This window comes from Arachis hypogaea, chromosome 5, assembly GCF_003086295.3.
Source record: "Arachis hypogaea cultivar Tifrunner chromosome 5, arahy.Tifrunner.gnm2.J5K5, whole genome shotgun sequence".
Lineage (NCBI taxonomy): Eukaryota > Viridiplantae > Streptophyta > Magnoliopsida > Fabales > Fabaceae > Arachis > Arachis hypogaea.
This window is the reverse complement of record NC_092040.1, coordinates 635,013-658,648: the sequence shown is the minus strand read 5'-3', so window position 1 is coordinate 658,648 and position 23,636 is coordinate 635,013. Positions and strand designations below refer to the sequence as shown.

The 23,636-nt window shown below is 33.1% G+C and overlaps 3 protein-coding genes across 3 annotated transcripts; 1 reads left to right on the top strand and 2 right to left on the bottom strand.

Moving 5' to 3' along the window:
- Positions 1 to 6,464: 6,464 nt before the first annotated feature.
- Positions 6,465 to 13,187, top strand: LOC112799982 (nodulation receptor kinase-like). The gene is made up of 15 exons (XM_072196178.1): positions 6,465 to 6,973; positions 7,415 to 7,919; positions 8,113 to 8,591; positions 8,955 to 9,105; positions 9,264 to 9,335; positions 9,436 to 9,507; positions 9,727 to 9,798; positions 9,911 to 9,982; positions 10,076 to 10,251; positions 10,812 to 11,038; positions 11,169 to 11,295; positions 11,367 to 11,435; positions 11,680 to 11,869; positions 12,230 to 12,362; positions 12,648 to 13,187. Exons 1-15 carry the CDS (start codon positions 6,877 to 6,879, stop codon positions 12,984 to 12,986), a joined length of 2,781 nt encoding a protein of 926 aa, XP_072052279.1. The 5' UTR covers positions 6,465 to 6,876; the 3' UTR covers positions 12,987 to 13,187.
- A 669-nt stretch (positions 13,188 to 13,856) lies between these two features.
- Positions 13,857 to 14,703, bottom strand: LOC112799984 (protein BRICK 1). Its single transcript, XM_025842007.3, has 2 exons — positions 14,418 to 14,703; positions 13,857 to 14,218 (listed from the first exon to the last, which is right to left on the bottom strand). The coding sequence occupies exons 1-2, from the start codon at positions 14,548 to 14,550 to the stop codon at positions 14,094 to 14,096; spliced, it is 258 nt and encodes an 85-aa protein (XP_025697792.1). The 5' UTR covers positions 14,551 to 14,703; the 3' UTR covers positions 13,857 to 14,093.
- Positions 14,704 to 16,085: 1,382 nt separating this feature from the next.
- On the bottom strand, positions 16,086 to 23,363 carry LOC112799983 (probable cytosolic oligopeptidase A). The gene is made up of 17 exons (XM_025842006.3): positions 22,785 to 23,363; positions 22,511 to 22,678; positions 21,719 to 21,842; positions 21,225 to 21,301; positions 20,771 to 20,914; positions 20,452 to 20,682; positions 20,292 to 20,382; positions 19,900 to 20,021; positions 19,208 to 19,315; positions 18,876 to 19,121; positions 18,256 to 18,401; positions 17,758 to 17,875; positions 17,345 to 17,504; positions 17,129 to 17,160; positions 16,874 to 16,939; positions 16,546 to 16,617; positions 16,086 to 16,297 (listed from the first exon to the last, which is right to left on the bottom strand). The coding sequence occupies exons 1-17, from the start codon at positions 23,196 to 23,198 to the stop codon at positions 16,214 to 16,216; spliced, it is 2,403 nt and encodes an 800-aa protein (XP_025697791.1). The 5' UTR covers positions 23,199 to 23,363; the 3' UTR covers positions 16,086 to 16,213.
- Positions 23,364 to 23,636: the final 273 nt, after the last annotated feature.

The following is a 23,636-nucleotide window of genomic DNA, read 5'->3' as shown; positions in this document are numbered from 1 at the left end:
TTAAGCATTCGGCATTTTTTTCACAAAGATATTTATACATGTGTAAAACCTATACGCTTTTCACTTTTTCTTTATATATATAAGCTAAGTACTAATTGTTTATTTGATGATATATAATTAACAAATTTTAACGGTGAAATGTAGGAAATTAATTAGATTTTAAAATAGAATTTACATCAAAATTTTAAAATAATAACAAAATAATTATATACATATTCTTATGAAATACAATAATATTTCAATATATAAAAAAATATTTCTAGTAAGTTTATTTATTTATTATTTATGACAATATGTATAAAGCACCTCAAATTTGATTCGAAATTTGTGTGCTATGAATACAGTAAAATTTTGAAATTATATCATCAATAATTATAAACATGAATTTAGCACAATATTACATCCCAAAACATGAGTTAGAATTATTGTTCCAAATTTCATAACCTTATGTTTTATAATTGACATTTATATTGTGTTATAGAATGATTTTGAGTAGAAAAATTCCAATTTTATTGACATGTATTAAAATAGAACGCTATTGATTATTAGGTGGTTATATAATAATAATAATAATAATAATAATAATAATAATAATAATAATAATAATAATAATAATAATAATATATTCCTTCAATTCTATCTAATAAGTCACCATACCAAGTGCCTCTTCGATAATATTTTTGGTTTATCAATACAATTAATATATGGAGAAAGGTCAACTTTTGCAATATTAAATTATTAATTATTGTTTTTGTCATACAATATATATTATCAGATGACAGAGATTCATTAATATTGGAATATATGTCAATAAATCCATTGGAAACATCAAATTCGATTTGTTGGGTACAGGCCTGCCAACTAGATCCCAAGTTTATGATTATGAAACAATAACTACTAATAAAAGCTTTAATCTCGCTAAATTTATTTACATAGTTTACTATAGACATTATTTTAGTAATAGTATTTTTCTAACCTAATTAATTAATTAATAATAATTATATTTTTATACGAAAGTTAAAAATACTTGGTGGATGAATAGTATAAAAACTTTGGCTTCAATATAATACACAATGGAAAAAACTTCGTTATGTTATACCTAAAAGGCTAATTTAACAAGAGATCCCAACATTAATTTATATTATGATACATATATATACATGTTGCCATGGATTGATGAGGTTTTTGAGGATAAAATCGAAGTATATTATCCTTGAAATTATTGATTAAACATGGGTCCTTTTTAATTTCTTCTATCTATCATTATTTGTGAATTACGATATCACTTTTTTCAATTGACTAAAGATCATTTTCAAAATACATTTTCTTTCAGGAGCAATAATGAAGCAGCGATGAGACTACGCAAAATGTTGTCTATATGTTATTTTAATTTTATTAGTACCATGACTTGGCTGGGCTCGATCTTGTGTGATTTATAAAACTCATGCTTTCGTTCTCAGGGACCTTAGTTGTGTAGTTGGCCTTATTTTGCAAATTTTGGTGCTTTTTTAACTACCAATCAACAGTTAATTAATAAAAGAGTAATGTTAAGTAATTAATTTTTTTCAGTTAATATTAATTAATTTTTTAGAATTATTTAGTTTATGTCTAAATAAAAAATTCTTAACTTTAAATTTTAAATTATAAAGGTAAATTTTAAAATAAACTAGCTAAGGTTAGCTAACTAAAAGTTAATTTTTTTTTTACTTTTTCTTAATAAAAATGTTTAAACATTGTTATTCTCTTTTAGCCAAGAAAAGAGAGAAAAGATAGAGGAAAAAAATTGATTAAATATTGATCGAAAAAATGTTAATTCTCTCTTTTTCTTATTTATATATTTAATTTTTTTAATCGAAATTAAGTGACTTACAATGAGAACAAAGATAGAGATTATTTAGTTTGATCCTTACAAAATGAAGGAGAAAATCTCTCTTAGTAAATGGAGTGATAATGAAGTCATTTTATTGTTAAAAATATAATTATTTATTATCTGTCTTATAATTTTGAAGAGAAATAGTTTTATGACACTTATAATTTATATGTATATATTAAACTCTAGTTAATATAATTTTATTAGTATATATATGATAAAAACTCATAATTTTTTTATATGAAGTTGATAGTTAAGACTGTTAGATGGTAATTTAGTTAAATTTGTTAAACTATCTAACAATTTTTAAATACTAACTTTATATAAAGACAATTCTATATGCAATTTTTCACACATACATGTGTATATATATATTGTTGAGTTAAAAAATTAACTAATATAATTGATGATGACAAACATTATTTTATTGGACAAAATAAATAATTAGTATTAATTGTTAATAATTATATGTTGATAATTATTTATAAACTGTTGCAAGCCCAAAACAAAATAAAAGAACAGCCCAATTGGATGAAAATAAAAACAAAGCTGGAAGGGTATTAATCAACAACAACCCAACTCAAAGCAAGCTGAATCTATTCTGATGGGTCACAAAAATATTAGAAGCCCAAAGGTGATGAATAGAAATCAAACGGGTTGCATGAACGAAATGAACCAACCTAAGCCCGACTTGACCTCAGTAAGGCAATACCTCCAATTTGTTCTCACACCTACTCAACGTACACTTTAACTTGCTGTGGTCAAAACTCAAAGAAAGTGAGAGAAAGTTTCTTCCCTAAGCTGATCACCAAAGAAGTAATAAAGAGAAAGACTAAGCTTGAAATGTAGAAGTCTAATCAACCATTTCAAGCTAAATCAAGCTTAGGTAAAGGTAAAAAGTAACTCGTTTCCTTATACATGCATCATATCTTCTTCTCCTCTTTCCAACTCTCTGCTCAGTCCGAAATGGGATACAAAGAAAAGTTGATTTCTGTTCTTCACTACTGTGTATCCACGGTCTCAGACAAATCTTGGGTATCAAGTTGTTTTTCAATGGCCAAGATCTGGGTTTACCATTGAGGATGTCTATTTCTGTTGATTTATGGCTTTCGGTCAACAAGAAAAGGTCAGAAGCAAAGTTCCTATTTTGAGGATAAATGGAAAAAAGTGAATAGTTGGGTTGGTGAAGCACAAAGCTCAAGAAGTTGACCTAAGAAGAAGAACCAACAACATGCAAGGAGATAAAAGAAGATTTTCTGTTCATTCAGAAGCAAGGAGAGTAAACCAGTGTTATTGATGTTTTGTTCTGTGAAGAGTTTCCTGAAGAAGTTTCTCTACTTGGATAATGCTTTCTTTCAAAGAAGCATTCGGCCAATATTGAAGAACTAAATCAGAGGCTTGCAAATCTGGTTTATCACATAGCAAAGAGGCTGTTGATGAAGTCAATCTCCTTCATGTTTTACAGATTGTAATGTACTTTTCAATGTTTATCTTTCTATAATTTCTTGAGTAAAAAGGCATAGTGAGAGAGCTCAAGTAAAAGCCATAAGTGAAAAAAGGCTGAGTGACATACTTGAGAAAAAAGCCTAGAGTTATTTCAGATTTCTTTAGGTTGATTAAATGTCTTGTATCTTGTACCTGTTAGGTATCCATTTCTTAGTTGGGTTAGCACTAAGAGTGAATAATTAGGTATTAGCATAGCCAATGTCAAGTTAGGTTAGAGTTTGAGTGTGAAAGGATTGGGTCAATCCTGTGAAATTGATGTATGTAATACTTTTAACTATAGTAAAAATTCCTCCATTATTGTGGAGTAGACTGGACGTAAATTGCATAGCACAAGGCAACCGAACCAGGATACATGCTGGTGTTAGCTTTTATCTTCTCTGCTGTGTTCTGTTTTCTGATATTCATGAGACAAAAATAAATTGTCTCATAAATTTTCGCTGCTGAGTACAAACAAAATCAGAATTGAAAGTTTGTTTTAAAGGATCTTTTCAGTAACTTAAAAAGAAGGCATAGATTCAACCCCCTTCTCTACCACAACCTTCATATATAATAATAATAATAATAATAATAATAATTCTTTTCATAATAAAAAACATTTGAAGATGAAAATTTGTGCACTCCAAAGCTTTTAAATATTCATTATATATAGATTGATTGTACTATGAATCTTTCATAACAATTACTCCCAATAGAAGTAATTTTCCAAGTCAATTCAGGAAGAGAGAAAACCTGTGCACTTTGAATAACTGATTAATGATTAGCTAGTTTCAAATTTAAAAAACAGGTATAGATTATAGAATATATTGCTGGTAATGTATACTTCTTCAAAAAATGCTTCTTCTTCATCATTTCATAATATATATATAATCCAAATGAGAGGGAGGAAACTGAGGAGAACCAGCTGTGCCTGGACCCAATTTTTGAGGACATGGTCCGATCCATGGCCCATGGGTATATTAAATCTTTTACAATTATTTGAACCGTTTTAACACTCAACTTTAAAATTACCGGCACTAGTTTTTCTTTGCAACTTTGTTAATATATAAGGACGTAACTTGACTCATACTATAAGAACAGGTTATTTTATTAAAATATATAATAGCAACTCAGCTACTTGAAGTATATATATACTATTGGATTGACAAAGTAAAACGTTATATATCAACATCTATCCTTTCTGTATTTACAATGCCTTCCAATAAATTTAATCTGAAACAACTCATCCTAACCTTTTTCCCAGTTGGTGTTACGATGTGACTACTTCTCCCATAATAGTTAATTTGGAAATTAATCTCAATGCATAAAAATTAAAATAATGAGTAAAAGATACTAGTGGGGACGGAATCTGGAAATAAAAATTTCCATTAGAGTTTCTCATAAATTTGAAGGGGAAAAAGAGGATTATTAGTTAGTATTACAACTTGGCTTGTTGAAAGTTTAGATGACTTCGGCATAATATTATAGATTTAATTTCTATACATACACTATTAGTTTAAAATAAATTAACAAAGACATTGAATTTTATATATTATCACATCTAATCAAGCAAAAATAATCACTTTTATATACTGACAATTTTGAATGGTCATTCAGATAAATACATTTAATCAGTTTACACAGTATAATAACATTTTTCACACTAAGGTTGTATTAAAATTAAACTTCATTATTATTATTATTATATACATTGCCATCAACATACACTTCCCTTTATGTGGAGTATAAAACATAAAACATTCGGAAAACAAGAAAGAGTAACAACAATTTTAACGTTAAAGAATGAAGAACGATGAGTAATAGTACTACGTGAAAGATATTATCACAGGCTAAGTTTTATGTTCACATTACATTTTATTATTGATTTTCTTTAATTTGTCTACACACTAGCCACTAGGCATCAGTATATCCGACAACTTAAAACACAAATATGCAATGGATTTGTTACTGAAGGATATATATCTATCAATAATATCTTCAAATAGTATATATATATATATATATATATATATATAAAATTGAAGGATGCTGAGGCTGAATTGAATATATGGGGGTGGTTATAATCCTTTTTCCTTTTATAGTGCATATAATTTATATTTCATATAGTAGTTCCTAGGTCTGGACCAAGCTATATATTGGATTAATATATATAACTATGTCATTTTTTTAATGGATTATCGCCCACAATTTGTGCTAAATATATGTAAATGGATGCTATTTTAATTTCAAATGTAATTTTCAAGCAGTTCATGCTGAGCAGTTAGACTAATGCTCCAAAGTTACCAAGGGTTTACCTGCCCTTTTGGGGTTTTCTCCAGCCACTTCTTCCTACTTTCTAAATTCCCCCCATTTTTCAAATTTCTATGGTTTTTTTTTTTTTGAAATAAGAATATTATGGGCTATAAATATTGGATAATAATTAATTGTATAATAAGATAAAACATAGTGTTAATTTCTAAGTTAAACATGATAATGATATAATAAATAAGGAACAAACTTGTATTGTATAAAAATTTTCTTTATTAGGTGATCATGGTTTCTAGTGTTTAAATGATTTGAGGCATATATATCAATATATTTTTACATGACTATAATGTCAAATTTTTCTAAATTTCAATCCAGACCCTTCACAAATAATTGCTTTTTTTTCTGTTTTTTTTTCGAACTATATTTTTCTTTTTTTTTTAGCCACCTAAGACTTTATTAGCTTGTAATTGCATGATATAAAGAGACATAGAAACTTGACATTAATAATCATATATAGAACTGCTAGTTTAAAACATTGGTCAATATTTACACCACAATAATAGAGACATGAGCATTATTTTATTAGGAGCTTATACAATACTTTAATATATTAAGTACATATACAATACAGAACTAACAATTTGCATATACGTATACCAGAAAAGTTCAAATTTGTTGCAATTTACTACTACTATTTAAATCATGTATATTGCATCAATAAGAGGGAAGAAGGTGGAAGAAGACGAAGGATCATTGGTCATAGTAATATTATATACAAGTAATTATGTAACCACCACCTAAACAAAAAGAAATTAATTATATTGGTTTAACATCAACAATAATTAATGATTAATAATTAACAATGAATGTATACTAATTCAATCTCTCTAACTCATCTTCCATCTCTTTCCTAGCTCCTGCACATTTCGGCCTTGAAGTCAAACCTACACATTTGAGAGAATCTTCTTTCTTCTTAAACTCTATATCCAAATCCAATTGAGCAATTTTTCAAGGTGGCTCCAAATTTTTAATGAGGAGATAATGAAGTTATTTGGTATAGTTTTGATGTATATGATTAAGCAATAAGGTTCTTTGTTCTAACTTTACCATAATTAAGTCCTACAAAGATGTTGGTTTTCAAGACAGATAAAGAAATGCAATTGAGAAGGAATTTTATGGTTCTTGGTGGTAGATACCAAGTTATTTGGCAAGGATTCAAGGCTGAGAACACCATGGGATGATCATCATTTACATAGATGATGGATTTACAAGATTATTGGATATTAAGATTGGTTTTTGTTGTATATGTTCTTTGTGTCTACATATTTATCAGATCAGCTTCTGCAAGTGAAGGTTAGCAACTTAAGATTGTAACTCTAAAATAATTATTATAATTACTCAATCCATTCCAAATTGATTAGTCATTTTTCTGATATATTCATAAGTCAATGTGTCTGGATGCAATTTATTTCTAGCTAGATATATCAATTTATGAATGTATTAGAAAAGTCAAAACAACTTTTTCCTTTTGACGGGCAAAACAACTTTTCAACATGGAATGGAAAGAGGACCGATTTCTTTTCATCTAGAGTGCAACATATGTTATCATGAATTCAAGGTCTATAAAATTATCATAGTTCATAAAGAATATGCCTTGAAAATGCAGAAACAAAACAAGGTAGTTTCATATACTCCAACACCTAGAAAATCTGGAAAACAATTCACACTATGAGGAAATCTATTTTGGTAGCACAGAATGTTTATAATCTATAACATTTTTCTCCCCTTATGCAGGGTTTGAGAGCATAGCATGCTGTGCTGATTCAAATTATACAGATCCAGTGACCACCTTAAATTACACAACAGATTACAGTTCTTTCCCTGATAAGAAAAGTTGCAGGCACCTATCTGAAACCGTGTTACACCAAATTAGAGACGAAAATTTTCGATTGTTTGATATAAATGAGGGAAAGAGATGTTACAATTTGCCAACAACTCCTAACAAAGTGTATCTGATAAGGGGCATATTTCCCTTTAAGAATTCATCAAATTCTTTCTTTGATGTTTCAGTAGGGGTAACTCAATTAAGCAGAGTGAGATCATTCAGGTCTCAGGACTTAGAAATAGAGGGAGCTTTCAGGGCCACACAAAACTTCACAGACTTCTGCTTAGTGAAAAGGGTGGGTAGTCCCTATATTTCGCAGCTCGAATTAAGGCCACTTCATGAAGAGTACCTGCAAGGTTTACCTGCTAGTCTTCTGAAACTGATAACCAGAAATAACCTTGGAGGCAACATCAGGTATGTGATCTAATTTTACTTTGAGACTTACTCCAACTTCATTTGATAAAGTATACTACTAGCGGAGTAAGAAAATTGGCACTCCAAAAATGGCTCTTGCATGGGAAAATGTGTTAGATACAAGACCATATGTATGTGTTCTACTCTTGCATGATGCATGAATAAACGGTCTCATAATTCGACAATTTACCAGTTTCAGGTACCCTGTTGACAAGAGTGATAGAATATGGAAAGAAACTTCAAGTTCATCATCATCAGCTCTTGCATTATCTTTAAACATCACCAATTTTGATCCCAAAACTAGTATCTTCCCTCCCCTGCAAGTCCTACAAACTGCTCTTACCCACTCTGAGAGGTTGGAGTTCATCCACAATGTCCTCAACACCACGGATTATGAATATCGCATGTTTCTCTATTTCCTTGAATCAAATAGTACTCTCAAAGCAGGACAAAGAGTGTTTGACATCTTTGTTAACAGTGAGATCAAAGAGGGAAGATTTGACATATTGAATGGAGGGTCCAACTACAGATACACTCTCTTAAATGTATCAGCAAAAGGATCATTGAACCTAACCTTGGCCAAGGCATCTGGTTCCGAGAATGGACCACTTCTGAATGCTTATGAGATCATGCAGGTACACCCATGGATTGAAGGGACCAACCAAACAGATGGTAAGTGTAGTAATGGTCCAATTATGTGTGAAATTGTTGCCATTGTTCTTATCCCTTCCTTGTGGGGGTAGCTAGCAAGGTAACTAGACTTGAGAGTTCACCTAAACTCTATGGAGCTTAGGTGAACCTGAATTGTAAGACTCAACCTGGAAAATTGAAAGCTCAATCCAGGGACCTAAACCTGCAAAACTTACAAGGAACTTGAGAGTTCGATGACCTATGTTGCTAGTTGCCATAATTATCTATTTCGCATTCCATTTTTAATTTTGAGAACTGCACCATTTTGTTTCCCATGTTTATGATATATTATTCTATAATACGACCCTCTCACTCTTACACAAAACCTTGTTATTTCTTCTTCAGTGGAAGTGATTAAAAAGGTAAGAGAACAGTTATTGGTGCAAAACCAAGACAATAAAGTGCTGAAGAGTTGGAGTGGAGACCCTTGTATTCTTTCCCCATGGCATGGAATAACATGTGATCATTCAAGTGGTCCATCTGTTATCACTGATTTGTAAGTCTTTCCACAAATGTATCAAACTCAAATTGATGGCGTTAATTCAAGGTCTCAAGCTAAGCAGTTTCTGTTTTTGGATGATTCAAGTCTTATACTCTTATTTATATGTCACTGACATGAGATGTTTATTATTATGTACAATGTTATTTATGCAGGGATCTTTCCTCCAGTGATCTCAAAGGACCAATTCCTTCCAGTGTCACTGAGATGACCAACTTGAGAACACTGTATTGCTTCAAAAACTCCTATTCAATTGCTTCTGCATTTATTTTTGGTGAGTAATATGGTACTGATTTTTATGCATTGCTATAATTTTGTGATGTGCAGGAACCTGAGCCACAATAGCTTCACTGGTGAAATCCCCTCCTCATTTCCACTTTCTTCCTTGTTGACATCAATGTAACTATTCCTTCTTTTTCAAAGTTCAACTATGAACTAGTCTGATTTGTATAGCTATAATGCACTTATATTATCCTTGTCAATGTTATAGTTAACATCAATATAACAATCACAACATAACTTCATATAATTCTCTATACAAAATGTTAGATTACTGTAAAAGGTGAATTAATACTACCACTGGATTTTTCTTTCAAATGTTGATTGATTTTGGAGCAGAGATGTGAGTTACAATGACTTAGAGGGATCCCTTCCAGAATCCATTTCCTCACTGCCAAATTTAAAAACACTGTAAGTTTTATATGTTGGCATTTTGCTTCCTCACCACTATTAATAATTGTTATCTTTTTTAGCAGCATATGTCTTCCATAAATTTAGGTTGTGTGCTATTCATTACTTCCAGATATTTTGGTTGCAATGAACATTTGAAGGAAGACATTCCACCAAAATTGAGCAGTTCACTAATCCAGACAGAGTAAGGAGCAGCCAAAGAAACAAAAAGTTCTATAAAAATAATAATAATAATGTAAAATTGACCGCCTTTTCATTATTATTATGAATATTTCAGTGGCGGAAGATGCAAGGAAGAAGACTCCAGACTTGATCAAGTAGTGGTTATTAGTGTGGTTACATGTGGATCACTATTGATTACTTTGGTTATTGGAGTTATTTTTGTTTGCTGTTATAGACATAAACTAATTCCATGGGAAGGATTTGTTGGAAAGAGATACCCAGTGACAACAAGTAAGTATTTTATTGGTTCTCTAATCCTTTGTATCCTATGTCTCTCTGCAATTCTACAGCAAAACATTGCCTTTCAGCCTAAACTGAAAGTATAGTCATATCATATATCATTATCTAAGGGATGTATAGTTATAGTTCTATGACAAAAACCATGTTTGGATAAGGGTCTGTCAAGATAATTATGTATTTTTAAAATAGAGGGAACCAAGCAATCTATTTTGCGGACTATTTTTATTTTTTAAGACAACTTCTGTACAACCAAAAAGAAGTGACATAGATGTGTTTCTATCATCCCATTGATTCCTTCCATTGTCTCTAGACAGTAAACAAATACTACCTAAAGACAATATCAGATTTCAGATCACAATTTCACTAGTCTTTAAAAATGCCACCTTTAATACAGAACACATGGTTTTACATTTTGCATGCCTGCTAACAAGGACAAATTGTTATCAACTTATGATAAATGAGGAGGTTGTGTACAATTGGCTCTCACTATTTGTTCATTCTGTATAAGGGAATTTCTGACATGTTCTTGCGTGAAAAAATAAAAAATGCAGACTTAATTTTCTCTTTGCCAAGCAAAGATGACTTCTTCATAAAGTCTGTGTCAATTCAAGCATTCACTTTGGAATATATAGAGGAGGCAACAGAGAAGTACAAGACGTTGATAGGTGAGGGAGGGTTTGGTCCAGTTTACCGGGGCATGCTAGACGATGGTCAAGAAGTGGCAGTGAAAGTCCGGTCAGCCACGTCGACTCAGGGAACTCGAGAATTTGATAATGAGGTACAGTATGTGCCTTTCAATGTATCATCCATTCTATATTCCCATGAAAATTCCCTAATTTCAATGCGTATTAGTTACTTTCTACAGTATGTCATCTGAGTATTTGACTGGTCCGTGATACATATTGCAGCTAAACTTACTCTCTGCAATACAGCATGAGAACCTTGTGCCTCTTATTGGTTACTGCAATGAAAAGGATCAACAGATTCTCGTGTACCCTTTTATGTCCAATGGCTCTTTGCAGAATAGACTATATGGTAAATATCCCACAATTCCTTCAGCTGATATGTCTAAATGTATAGTGATTCTAAGTATCACTTGGCAACAGGGGAACCAGCAAAGAGAAAAATATTAGACTGGCCAACTAGACTCTCAATCGCACTTGGTGCAGCTCGAGGTAAGTAATATGATGCTTTGCTTTTTCCTAATCCAGAGAAAGGCTTGACCAAGAAGAAAGATGGGAAATATTGAATTAGCTAAATCTGATCATTTGCTTGTATTTGATCCATCATGGATCTACTGAGATTTTAGCAAACAGCATAAAACAATATTCAATTTCTTATCAAGCCACTAGTAACTACAATTTTCATCTATAACATTTTGGAGACACTAGAATCCTTACAACCGTTTTAATTGAGCAGGGTTGGCATATCTTCACACATTTCCGGGACGTCCTGTAATACACAGGGACATAAAATCTAGCAATATACTCCTGGATCATAGCATGTGTGCAAAGGTTGCAGATTTTGGGTTCTCAAAATATGCTCCACAGGAAGGAGACAGTAATGTTTCACTTGAAGTAAGAGGAACTGCGGGCTATTTGGATCCAGAGTAAGTGAAAACGGATTATGTGTTGACCTTATTTCATACTGCACTGTTTTAGCACTTTAGAATCGTCTGAATAAAAATGACCAATAAAAAGTGCGACTTGAAACCGTTATTTACAGCATTCAGAATTTGCTTTAGGGCGACTACAATTAGAGATAAAACAACGCTTTTTTATTATATTTCCTTAATGTACTTTTATATGAAACCACATAACTCAGACCGTTGTGTAAGTAACTACAGATTATCAGGGATGACTCATCTGTTTGAATTCAAATGAGATGATGAAGGATCTTAATATTCCTAGTCCTATATGTTCATGTGTTACAGAATGCAACACAGAAGCTGACAAGTATCCCTATGCAGGTACTATACAACCCAACAGCTATCGGAAAAGAGTGATGTCTTCAGCTTTGGTGTGGTCCTACTTGAAATTGTGAGTGGTCGAGAACCTCTCGACATAAAGAGGCCACGAAATGAGTGGAGCTTGGTTGAATGGGTATGGTCCATTTCCAAAATATGTTATCATTGGACTGCACCAATACGAGAAGAGTTTTATACTATCAATCAATCAAATGTTTGTATTTGTATGATTTTTGAAATAATAAGTTGTTAAGGAAAACACTAATGACAAAACAATACATGATTGCATGCTTGTCTAAATATTATTTTTACACTCACAGTGCATACATATTAAATCTCTACGAAGATTACATTTTCGCTTATCCATTTTCAATCCTATATGATTAGCAGGCACTAAGAAGTAACTTAACTTTTCATGCAGGCTAAGCCATACATAAGAGCATCAAAGATAGAGGAAATTGTGGATCCTGGAATCAAGGGAGGATACCATGCAGAAGCAATGTGGAGAGTGGTGGAAGTGGCACTGCAATGTATTGAACCATTCTCCGCGTACAGGCCATGCATGGATGACATTGTCCGTGAGTTGGAGGATGCTCTGATCATAGAAAACAATGCATCGGAATACATGAAGTCCATAGACAGCCTCGGAGGATCGAACCGCTACTCTTTCGTCATGGATAAGAGGGTTCCGCCCTCTACTTCATCTACTGCAGAATCTACCATCACATCACAAACCTTGTCCCTCCCACAACCAAGATAGTACTGCAGAATCTACCATCACATCACAAACCTTGTCCCTCCCACAACCAAGATAGTAGAATGGGTCAATGAAATTTTTTATGATTCATTGATTATTGGTTTAGCCATTATCTTATTATTCTGAAATGGCAAACCAGAGAATATACTTGTGAATGTACTTTCATCCATTCTATGCATCTTGAAACGACTACTCTCTTGCTCATCCCCCATTACTTCTGGTAGAAATATAATTTGGGTAAAACGTAATTGATATTCGGTGACAGTATCTATTGCTAAGTCCAAACTTCACTAGTAAAGGCCACATAAACCAACTCGATTGTGATTTAATAAAATATAGACATGTGGTTCTGGAAGAGGATTTAATATATTGGCAGAAAGGTCAAGCACATTTAGTTGAGGTTGTTACGTATAACTCATTAAACTATATATCTCAGCAAATTGAAGTATGAGGGTTGCAGAAATTATGAAATACTAATGGCAAAAATAATTGGGAATCAATTCACTAGAAACCATCTATTCTCTTTTCTTTGAGCTGGTCCTCAATATGGCCATTACTTAAATGCTATTGAGGACAGGATTATGACTATAGTACAGTATGTTATCAGCTTATCATCCATTTCTATCTAGTGGAAGAAATCCAGAATTTTTCTGCCAAAGCAACTTCCTTTCTCCTTATAATATAAGATACCACCAGTACTCTTAATTGATGTGATCCTTGAACGACAACTAAGATTACTGCTTTAGAAAGCATGTTACATTTGAAAGCAGGTTTCAGAACAGAAAATATGAATGCAATTATAGGATTACAACGTAAGGAATGCATCATGAACACATGAACGATTTAGAAGGTAGGATTTTAAAGGCTTTGATAGAGGTACAACGAACCAAAAATATGATACATATGAACCATAGGGTTTAGCTTGTCCAAAGTTACAAACAAAAGGAGTGCAGTAGTAACTAACCATCACAAATAAGCTGGACAAAAATTGAAATTGAAGAACAAGATTTACACAACACAAGGCAAGACACTAACCAAATATTCTCTCTAGATTTTACATTATAGGTAGGAGGGGAGGTGCTTACTGGAAAAAGCTGTAAGTAAATGGCATCATGTAGCAAAAAGAGATGGGTTGGCTGATGCATTGGCCACTTGAACTTCAAGGAGTTCCAGCCTACGCTCCAATACATCAAGCTTCTCATTCAACGATGCAAGCTTGCTCTTGGTTGTAGCCTCTGAATGAAGCAAAAACACAAACAATTGGTACGCAATATGAATTAAAGGACTCAAATTCAATTAACTAGGCTCAAAAAGGAAAAGGGATCCCGGCAAACAAACAAAATATTCAAACTTGAGATGTTGCCGGTGTGATTCAGTACCCAAAAAGAGCATAATTTGAAGTGCAGAAATCAGAAATGGAAGAGTTAGATATACCGAATTGGACGAGGAAGTCGAAGAGGCGACGAACGTTGAGGGAAATGTGAGAGATAAATTCGCGGTTCTCCCAATCGGCTTGAACTGCTATTCCCACGTTCACAGCGTTCGTTATCCCTCCCGCGCGAGCCATCAATACTTCTTTTTCTTCTTCTTCTCTGAATATTGCAGATCCAGCAGATGTAGTAAATACCCTCACACTCTGCAGATTCGACTTCGAAACAGGATTTTCTACGTTTCTTCTTCAGACTTCAAGTACCGAACACTGATTTTTGACTAACCAACCTGCAAAAAATAGTCAAGTTTAACTTTTTGAAATTATTAAAAAAAAAGGTTTAATTTTGATTGAGGTAAACTATTTTACATTATAGTTAATTATTCACCCGTGGATTACTAAAAGTAATTATTTTTGCTGTGGTGATATTTGTAAATTTTTTTTAGTTGTTAGTGTATTAAAATTATATTTATTATAAAATGTGAAAAAATAAAAGATTTTCCTGTTGTGGTGGAAGAAGGTGACAGGTTATTGCCATTTAGCAACTTGCTTACCCACCATGAAACCAGAAAGGAATTTTATTTGAGTATGTGGGGTTGGGGTTGATCTAACAATTGATTAATGTTTTGATTAGCAATTAGGTAGTAGAAAAACCTTGTTAGAAAATATAAGGATTTGAATCCTCTAAAGTTTGAATTTCACTTTAGAGAGTAAAATGTGATTTTCTATCTTTGAATAGTTTCTCTTTCATATTTATTTTTGGTCCCACCTATAAAATCAATTGTAAGAAATCACACTTTACTTTTTAAAATGAAATTCAAACTTTAGAGGATCCAAATTCCCAAAAATTAATCTTGTAATAAAAAAAGAGTAAAATAAATTTTTTAAGGGGCTAAAATAAAATTTGTACACAATTTATAAAAAAAATTTAAAGTTTGGGAAGGGTCATTACCCCCCTTTTGTTATATGTAGCTTCGCTCCTGGATTAGATGTCTTAAATTAGTCTTTGAATAATACAGCAGTAAATTAAACTGATTTTTTATTAGATAATTGCGTGTGTTACAAACTTATTATGACATATATCACCGTCGAATTGATAGAAGATTAATTTAATCAATTGTTGTATTAAAATATTTACATTTTAGATTTGGATCTTCTAAATTTTAAATTTTACTTTAGAAAGTAAAATTTGATCTCTCATCCTTGAATGATTTCTCTCGGATCCAAATCCCTTTTTGAGTTTGTTTGATATTACATAGGCCTTCTTTTTTCAATTATTTGCCTTTGCCTTATGCTATTTTTTCACTTTTGGGGTTCACCAAGAATTTCAGATATAAAATTCTAATACCATATTATGAATAATTCGAATGGGTCTTAGTAACTTAGAGTGCTCTTGATTCATCATTTTGCAAATGTACAAATATATTTTGTGAAGAAATGTTCATCATTTGTTTGCTAACTTTATAAAATAGTGACAAAGGTCTTTCAAAGTAGATGACACACCCACTTTAACCATAACTTCAACTAGTTCGTCCCCATCCACCACTACCTCAGCAAAGACGTGAAGGCACCGAATCCAAGTTGTTAGAACGTAGCCTTCACAATTAGGAATTAGCTACATTTTTATTAGTCATGTGTGTGTTTGATAATTGATGATTGGAAAAAAAGGCAGATAAAGCAAAAATGTATATTTCTATTCAATGTTGTAAACTGAGGATAATATTTTAAAAAATGTAACTGTAACTACATGAATGTTCAAAAAGAATTCAGTCCCACTTCACAGTATTGAACAACTCCATTATCATGAAGCTGCAACAGATAGTAGGCCACTGTGCCTAAGCAAAGCATCTGGTGTTGGTTCTCTTCCACGGAATTGCACAAATACCTGCATTTAGCCACAACATATCATGATCAGTCGCGAATTCGAGACATTAGATACGCATCTAGATGCTTCGTCAAACATGGTTACGCGACCAAAAGGGATTATGCGATATAAAGTATAAAGCGATTTCTCTTGAAATTTTTAATTATATGATGGTAGTATATGTAATTTATCCTAAACCATAAACATATCCATCATGATATCTTCTAGAATTTATTTTCCATTAGTAGGGTCAGGGTGCATTATCTGACCTCAAGTGGTGCTTTGCCGCCTCCAAGAGCAAGAACAGTCTCACGGAACCTGTGGCCTGTTTCCTTAACAGCCTGCATAAATGCATAAATGATCGCAATTAAGCATGTGACAAAGTGGTAACTGGTAAGGGAACAGTAGCCGAACCAAACAAGGGTCTAGGTCAAGCAACAACTGCTAACATAACCCAACAAGAGTGCACCATTTGTTTAATAAATTACAAAAAAAAAGAAGTGATAGATTGTTACACTGTATATTTCTTTTAAAAAGTGGGGGATTTTTAAGCCTAAAACAGAATGGCATAAAACGGATGCGTTTTTTTAAATGTACCTCGTTATTTTCCAATCCAGCATCTTCGAATGCTGAGAATGCATCTGCAGACAACACCTCAGCCCACTGCACGATAGATAAAATCATTGTAGGTACACTTTTCTTTCTTGCTTTGTTAGAGATGCAAAGTGGGTTCTATAAGGAAACGAGGGAGATATATATATATATATATATATATATATATATATATATATATATATATATATACCCTCAATATGAGAATTTCAATCAATGATGAAGTAATAAAGATTATACCTTGTAACTATAGTATCCAGCAGCATATCCACCTAAAAGAAAATAAAATATGCAGAAAATTAAATAAATTGGAGTTACATTTTGTAGAGATATTTGCATGATACTAGTACTTGAAGAACATCAAGCATCTCGTACTACTCGATGCGGGACTTCGGGAACACCATAATACCCAAGTTCCTAACACATGACTACAAAAGTATAATATGCACAGCAAACCTGCAAATATATGCATGAAGCTGCAAAGGAATCTGTCTTCTGGTAATGGAGGAATCACTTGAGTTCTCTCGGAAACTCTGCGATCAACGTCATAGATGGATTCTGGTCCACCTGGAACATATTTTGTATGAAGTTCAAGATCTAGGCTAGCAAATTTTATCTGCACGTTATATTAAAGGGGAATAAATATTAGAAGGTAAGTCACTTAATAATATAAATAATCCAAACTCAACAATCAGCATAAAATTTTGAAGTTCAAAATGCATAGATTACTAAAGCCTTAAAAAGTTAAATCATTCATTCAAGATTTAATTAAAACCCAATAAGATAGATTTATAGATGAACAAATATTACAAGAATCAGGTTTATTGATTTCATCCTTCAGAACAAGCAACGAGAGAAAGAACTCTCACCTGTCGAAGACTCATAGACCCAGCACGAAAAGTCCTAGCAGCAACAAGCTTCAAATATACATCTTCGGGAAGACTCTCCCCAGTCTCAAAATGCTTTGCAATGCCCATTAGTGTCTCCCTAGAGCCCAAAAAAGAGAGAGAAAGAAAAAGGAGCTATAAAAGAAAATGCATAATACTAATACCGTAGTTGAAATATCATAACTGGCTTATAAATAAGGTTACAAGGGATTAGGTTGCTCAATCAAACTGTCAACAAGTCCAGGAATTTCAATTTTCACAGTGCCCTAGAAAGAAGAAAAGGAGAAGAAATTGAAGTGTAGAATATTAAACCAAGAACACATTCTATTGATGCCCAAAGTATTAAGACAAAAGAATTGATTTTCTAAATTGTTTATATGGCAAAATCATAAGTTACTTGAGAGGGATCACTCTAAAAGATGACGAAAGATATGATCAAATACAATGGGGTTAGACAATTAGACATATATTGCTCCTTACCTATGGTAACACCAGTTTTCCATAAACTGAGAAGGCAATTCAACAGCATCCCACTCAATCCCTCTAATACCAGCAACCAAACCCTCATCTTGCTTAGTAAGCATATGCTGAAGTGCATGGCCAAATTCATGGAAGACAGTCTCAACCTGATAAAAAAGATAGGGAAAAAACGCTAGTTTATGAAACAGTTATGAATTCATAACATGTATACAAACCAATAATTACATCTTGTTCTACAAGTTGAGAATTATCCAAAATCTACATTATCCTAGCCTATATATCATGCAATATCAAGCAAACTCATTACAATTTGCCACCTTGTGTAAGCAATGGTGGTTTGACCTTTGGCAGAACCACAAAAGAACCATGACTGCTTTTAGTACACATCGACTTTGCATAGAACACATCAAGGTAGATACCCACTTAAAACCTGAGTTCAAATTTTAAAATATGCAGTTATTTGGGATCTTGAACTGAAAAAGCACACTGCTTTTTCCATAACTTCTTAATTTACTTGGGATTTTGAAATGATAGAGTGCATAGCTAAAGTCACATCCAAGAAGGAATCCAAAATAGGCAGGAAAAAATAAAATAAAATAAAAAAGAACAACTAATGTTACCTCACGGAATGTCATCAAACTTGGCTTGTTGTCCACCGGAGGTGTTTGATTGCATACCATGTGAGCAATAGGCAACCTTGCTGAGGTACCATTTTGTGACAATACACGACTACGAGCGACAACTTCACCCATCCATGCACCTCCCTTTTTCTCAGAAGGACGACTATAAGGATCAAAATAGAAATACGCAATCGGATTACCAGAAGAATCTTTCACGCGAAAGAACCTGACATCAGTGTTCCAAACCTTAAAACCAATAATCATGCATCAGTAAATTTAAATAGTTTTTCTCATTATAAAAACCAAAGCTGAACAAACATGAATTCAGTTACCGGAGCTAGACCATCAGCTGGCTCAATTTCAATGCCAAAGAGTGTTTTTGCCAGGTTAAAGAGTCCCTCCATAACCTTTGGCAGAGAAAAGTAAGGACGCAGTTCTTCCTACAAGACAAAAGCAGAAGTCTTCAGCTTTTGAAGGCAGATTAAAGACAAAAAAATTATTACAGGAAATGGAATCTTGACACAGTTGACTCATTATTCAAGAGTGAACAGGGATAACTAACCATTAAAATATAATAAGAAGAAAACACCAAGGGAGGAAGAATTCTGTTAGGATTCGAATAATATATGCACTAGTTATCACTAGTCACTAGTATGTATTAGTTAAGAGTAGTTAGGCAGGTAACTTGATTAGTATAAATATATGTGATAGGATAGAGGTAAGAGTGACTTGTCATTTGAGTAACTTTTGGTTGTTAGGAGTGTTGAGAGGCCTCTTAATATCCTCTCTACCCTGTCATTGCATGTAATACATCAATAAACTCTAGTATTCTGATTCAGTTCTAATATTCTTCCTATAAATGGCTGCATGAACAGTGAATCAAATACTCCATGATGTGGAGTGGAAATTAATCTTTGTTTTAATCACTTCAATTCTGGTAATCGTCTTGTTTTAACAGTTAAAAATCAATATTAAAACCTAGTGATTTTTTCCAAGTAAAAGCTTTTTGGGGGAGGGGAGAAACCTCGTTAATGTCATATTTTGACTCCCGAAGCCTCTCACTCCAAAAGGTAATGTCCCAATGTTTCAAATCATCAGCTTCCAATGCACCCTTATTTTTGGAGAATTTCTTTAGATCTTCCATATCTGCTTGGTAAGAAAATGAAACGCTTAAAGATGTTACTTGATTAAAGGAAAATGGATATTTACAAAAAAAAATGATATAAGAAAATCACGTGTCAGAACTTGTGTCAATGATTCGAAACAGAAAAGCCATGAATTATTACTATTATGAAGAATTCAGTTACAGTGACATGCTAACTCCATCAAGATACATGATGCATCTTTACCATAAATAACTAATAAAGCAGCCAGTAAAGAAATAGAAACAATATAAAGAGGTGTCCTTTGCACTACCTTGCACTGCAGCATCCCAGGAAACTTTCCTAAGCTTTTCTAGAAGTTCTTCTGCTTTATTAACAGTTGCCATTTTGGTTGCCATGCTAATCTGATGGATTCTACGTCAGCATCCTACAACAGGATTCTACTCTTAATAAAGAGAAGATATAAAATATACCTCAGCATAGTTATTGTAGTTGAGAAGCTTGGCCTTTTCCATCCTAAGCTTTAAAATTTGCTCAATTATTTGAGTGTTGTCCAAATCTCCAGTAGATGCACGGGTTATATATGCACGATAGACTTCCTCACGCAAAGAACGATTGCGCGCATGTTGCATAACAGCAATAAAACTTGGAGCATCCAATGTAATTATCCATGGCCCATTATCGGCAGTGGCATTTTCATGTCCCTGCATGCTCCCACTAAGTAGTTAGAATTCAAAAAGATAGCTGATTGTCATAACTTGAAAAATAACATAATATGCCAACATGGCAAACCTTGGACACCGCGATTTGTGCAGCTAACCCAAGAGCAGTGGCAGGTAACCCTTCAATGTCTTTCTTATCTTTGATTAGCTTTTCAAACTTCTTTGTTGCATCCAGAACATTCTCCTCAAACTTTTGTGACAACTTTTCCAGCTCCTATGGATAAAATTATAATTAAAAGAAAATTTTAAAACAAAAAATTTAATTGAAATGTACCTCATGAAATTTTGTTTTGGTCCTAAAGAATTAAAGCTCAATTACTTTGGATCAGGAATTATAGCACATGCGTAGAAATATAGAATCTTCCAAACACAATCTTATTAGCATGTTTTAAGTACTTGAGAATCAGGATATTATGGGTGGGGGAGACATATATTGCCAATGCACTTGGAATTTCAAACCAGTGTAAAAAGAACAACTTGGGAAACATATTAGCATTTGTTTTATAATAGTCATAAAAACAAACCTGTTCAATTTTGTTAAATTGTTCTCTTTTATCATCTTCAAGGGACACACCGTTAAGAACCGCCTCCTTTATTTGGCCTGCAAAAGCACAAGTGAAACTGTTATTTGGCAATTATAAAATGACAAATCCGATCATGTGAATAGTAAAACATAACCACACTTCCATATTCAGAACAGTGAAGAACTTATTCTGTATAAGTTGAAAAACATAGTTACATGGATTCCATATTATGTGCCAAACACCAAAAACAAAAGGCACAACACATAATTGTCCATCTTGGGCATAGTATCCCATCCCAGCATCAAACTAGCAAAAGAGAATATCTATAAATAAGGAAAACCCTCCAACTTAATAGATGAAATCTACAAGCTAAGAAGAAGCTTTGGGGATATAACACAGAGCATTTCAAGCAACTCAACAGTAACAAGCTAACACCAGTAAAATATCCAGAAAAGAATGTCATTATAGCATCAGAAGACATCTAAAAAACTTACTTTCAACAATACGTTTGCGAGCCTCACTCAGGGTCTGCCAATCGGGTGACTCTCGAATGGCTTTAAATGCATTATAAATAGGCTTACTCTGCCCGAGCTTAAGCTGAAACTTAACCTTCTCTGCCTGCAGACAAAACCCAAGCCCATCTAGTCGTTAGTACAACAGCAACAGACACTTGGAAACCATTTAACATGAGAAAAGAATTTTATTTCCTTTGAAAAGAATTCATTTCTATTTGAACTCAATTCCATGATTTGGAATGACTATAATATATTAATAGAATAGAATTCAAATTTGAAGAGTGTGAGTGGATTTGGAAATCAGACCCCTTTTGGTCTGATTTACAAATGAAGGAAACATGAGAATTGGAATTCTCAAAGGAATTCAAATCATTCATTTTTAGTTGTTCCAAAGCAAGAAAAAGAATTCAACTCTTGAGTGAATTCTAATTCCTAGCATTCGAAACAAGCTCTTATAGTTCATAAGCGAAATACACACTACACAAGAGTTGACTAAAAGCTAAACTGCAAGTTCCAGATTACTCTTTAAGAGTCTAAGACAAAAATCTTCTACGCAATATTTGAGGGGGGAGGACAAGACAAACATGCTGCAATGATATAGTAGTACTTGCAACAAGAAAATGATCATATGTTAAAAGTTAAGAAACTCTTGCACAATATCCCAAATTAACAAATTCACAGAAACAAACAGAATACATAATAGAATTTAAACACTCACCAGAATATTTACAAATTCACATAACCAAAACAAAAATACGCAGAAAACAATACCTGAACATCTTCAATGGCAGAACGGAGCTCAGAAGTATCCTTCACAGACTTGAGGTGATTGACAATGCCCCAAACAACAACCAAACTATCCACAATCTTCTCCAACGGTTCCACCAGCTTCGGCCACGAAGGTTCCACGTTACGCTCTAGTTCCTCCAATTCTCCTTCCTACATTAAAAAAAAAATGAATTTAAAAACCAAAAACGATGAACATCTATTTCCCAAAACGCGAGGAAAAGAGACCAAACGAGAAGAAAGACTCGAACTTGCATACCAATTGCCTGAGGAGAGTTCGGATTGCGGGTCGCACGTGCTTGGCCTCTACGGCGTCGAACGGCGGGAACTCAAAGTCTTGAAGCAAAGGGTTCCCTTCAACGACGTCGTCGCGTGAAGAAGCTGCAGCTGAGAACGAAGAAGAAGAAGAAGAAGAAGAATGAGAGTGAGAAGGAGCGAATGGTGTTGGCGAAGTTGGCTTATGAATTGCGTCGAGGCAGAAGGAGAGAGAAGAAGACCAGAGGGGACAGGGACGGGATTTTGAGAATTGTTTGGGGCGAAAAATGGAAGAAGAGTAACGCCTTAGAAGTGGGTTGTGGCGGTGAATGGTGGAGAGTGTGAGAGTGAGGCGAGTTGCCATTAGCATGTTTGCTATAACAACTGCTCCCAGCACAATTCTCTCTCTTTGTCTCATTTTTTAAACGCTTTCTGCTGTTATAATCTTCGATATTTTTGGGGAGTTACGTTATGGAAAACAAAAATATATCTGGTACATACTGATATATGGTCTTATGAATAATGTCAAATATTTTTTTTTCATTTTATTTTGTCCTGTGATTAGTGAGTAGAGAACTTTTGTGCATTTCTGTTTTCTACTTTTCTTACTTAAATGGTTAACATAAATAGATCTAAATAATTTTATCATAGTTAGAAATAAGAATGCACGAACAAAATAACCACCTGAATAAATCAACCTAGCAAAGGAATTCCGAATCGCAACTGAGTTTGCTAGGGTTCGTGTTTTACGCCCTCTTCTGTACGAATTTGAGAACAATCCCCATACGTTACTAATAATATTTTTGTCAATTTTTATCAATTTTTATTTATAACTATATTTAATAAAAATATTTTT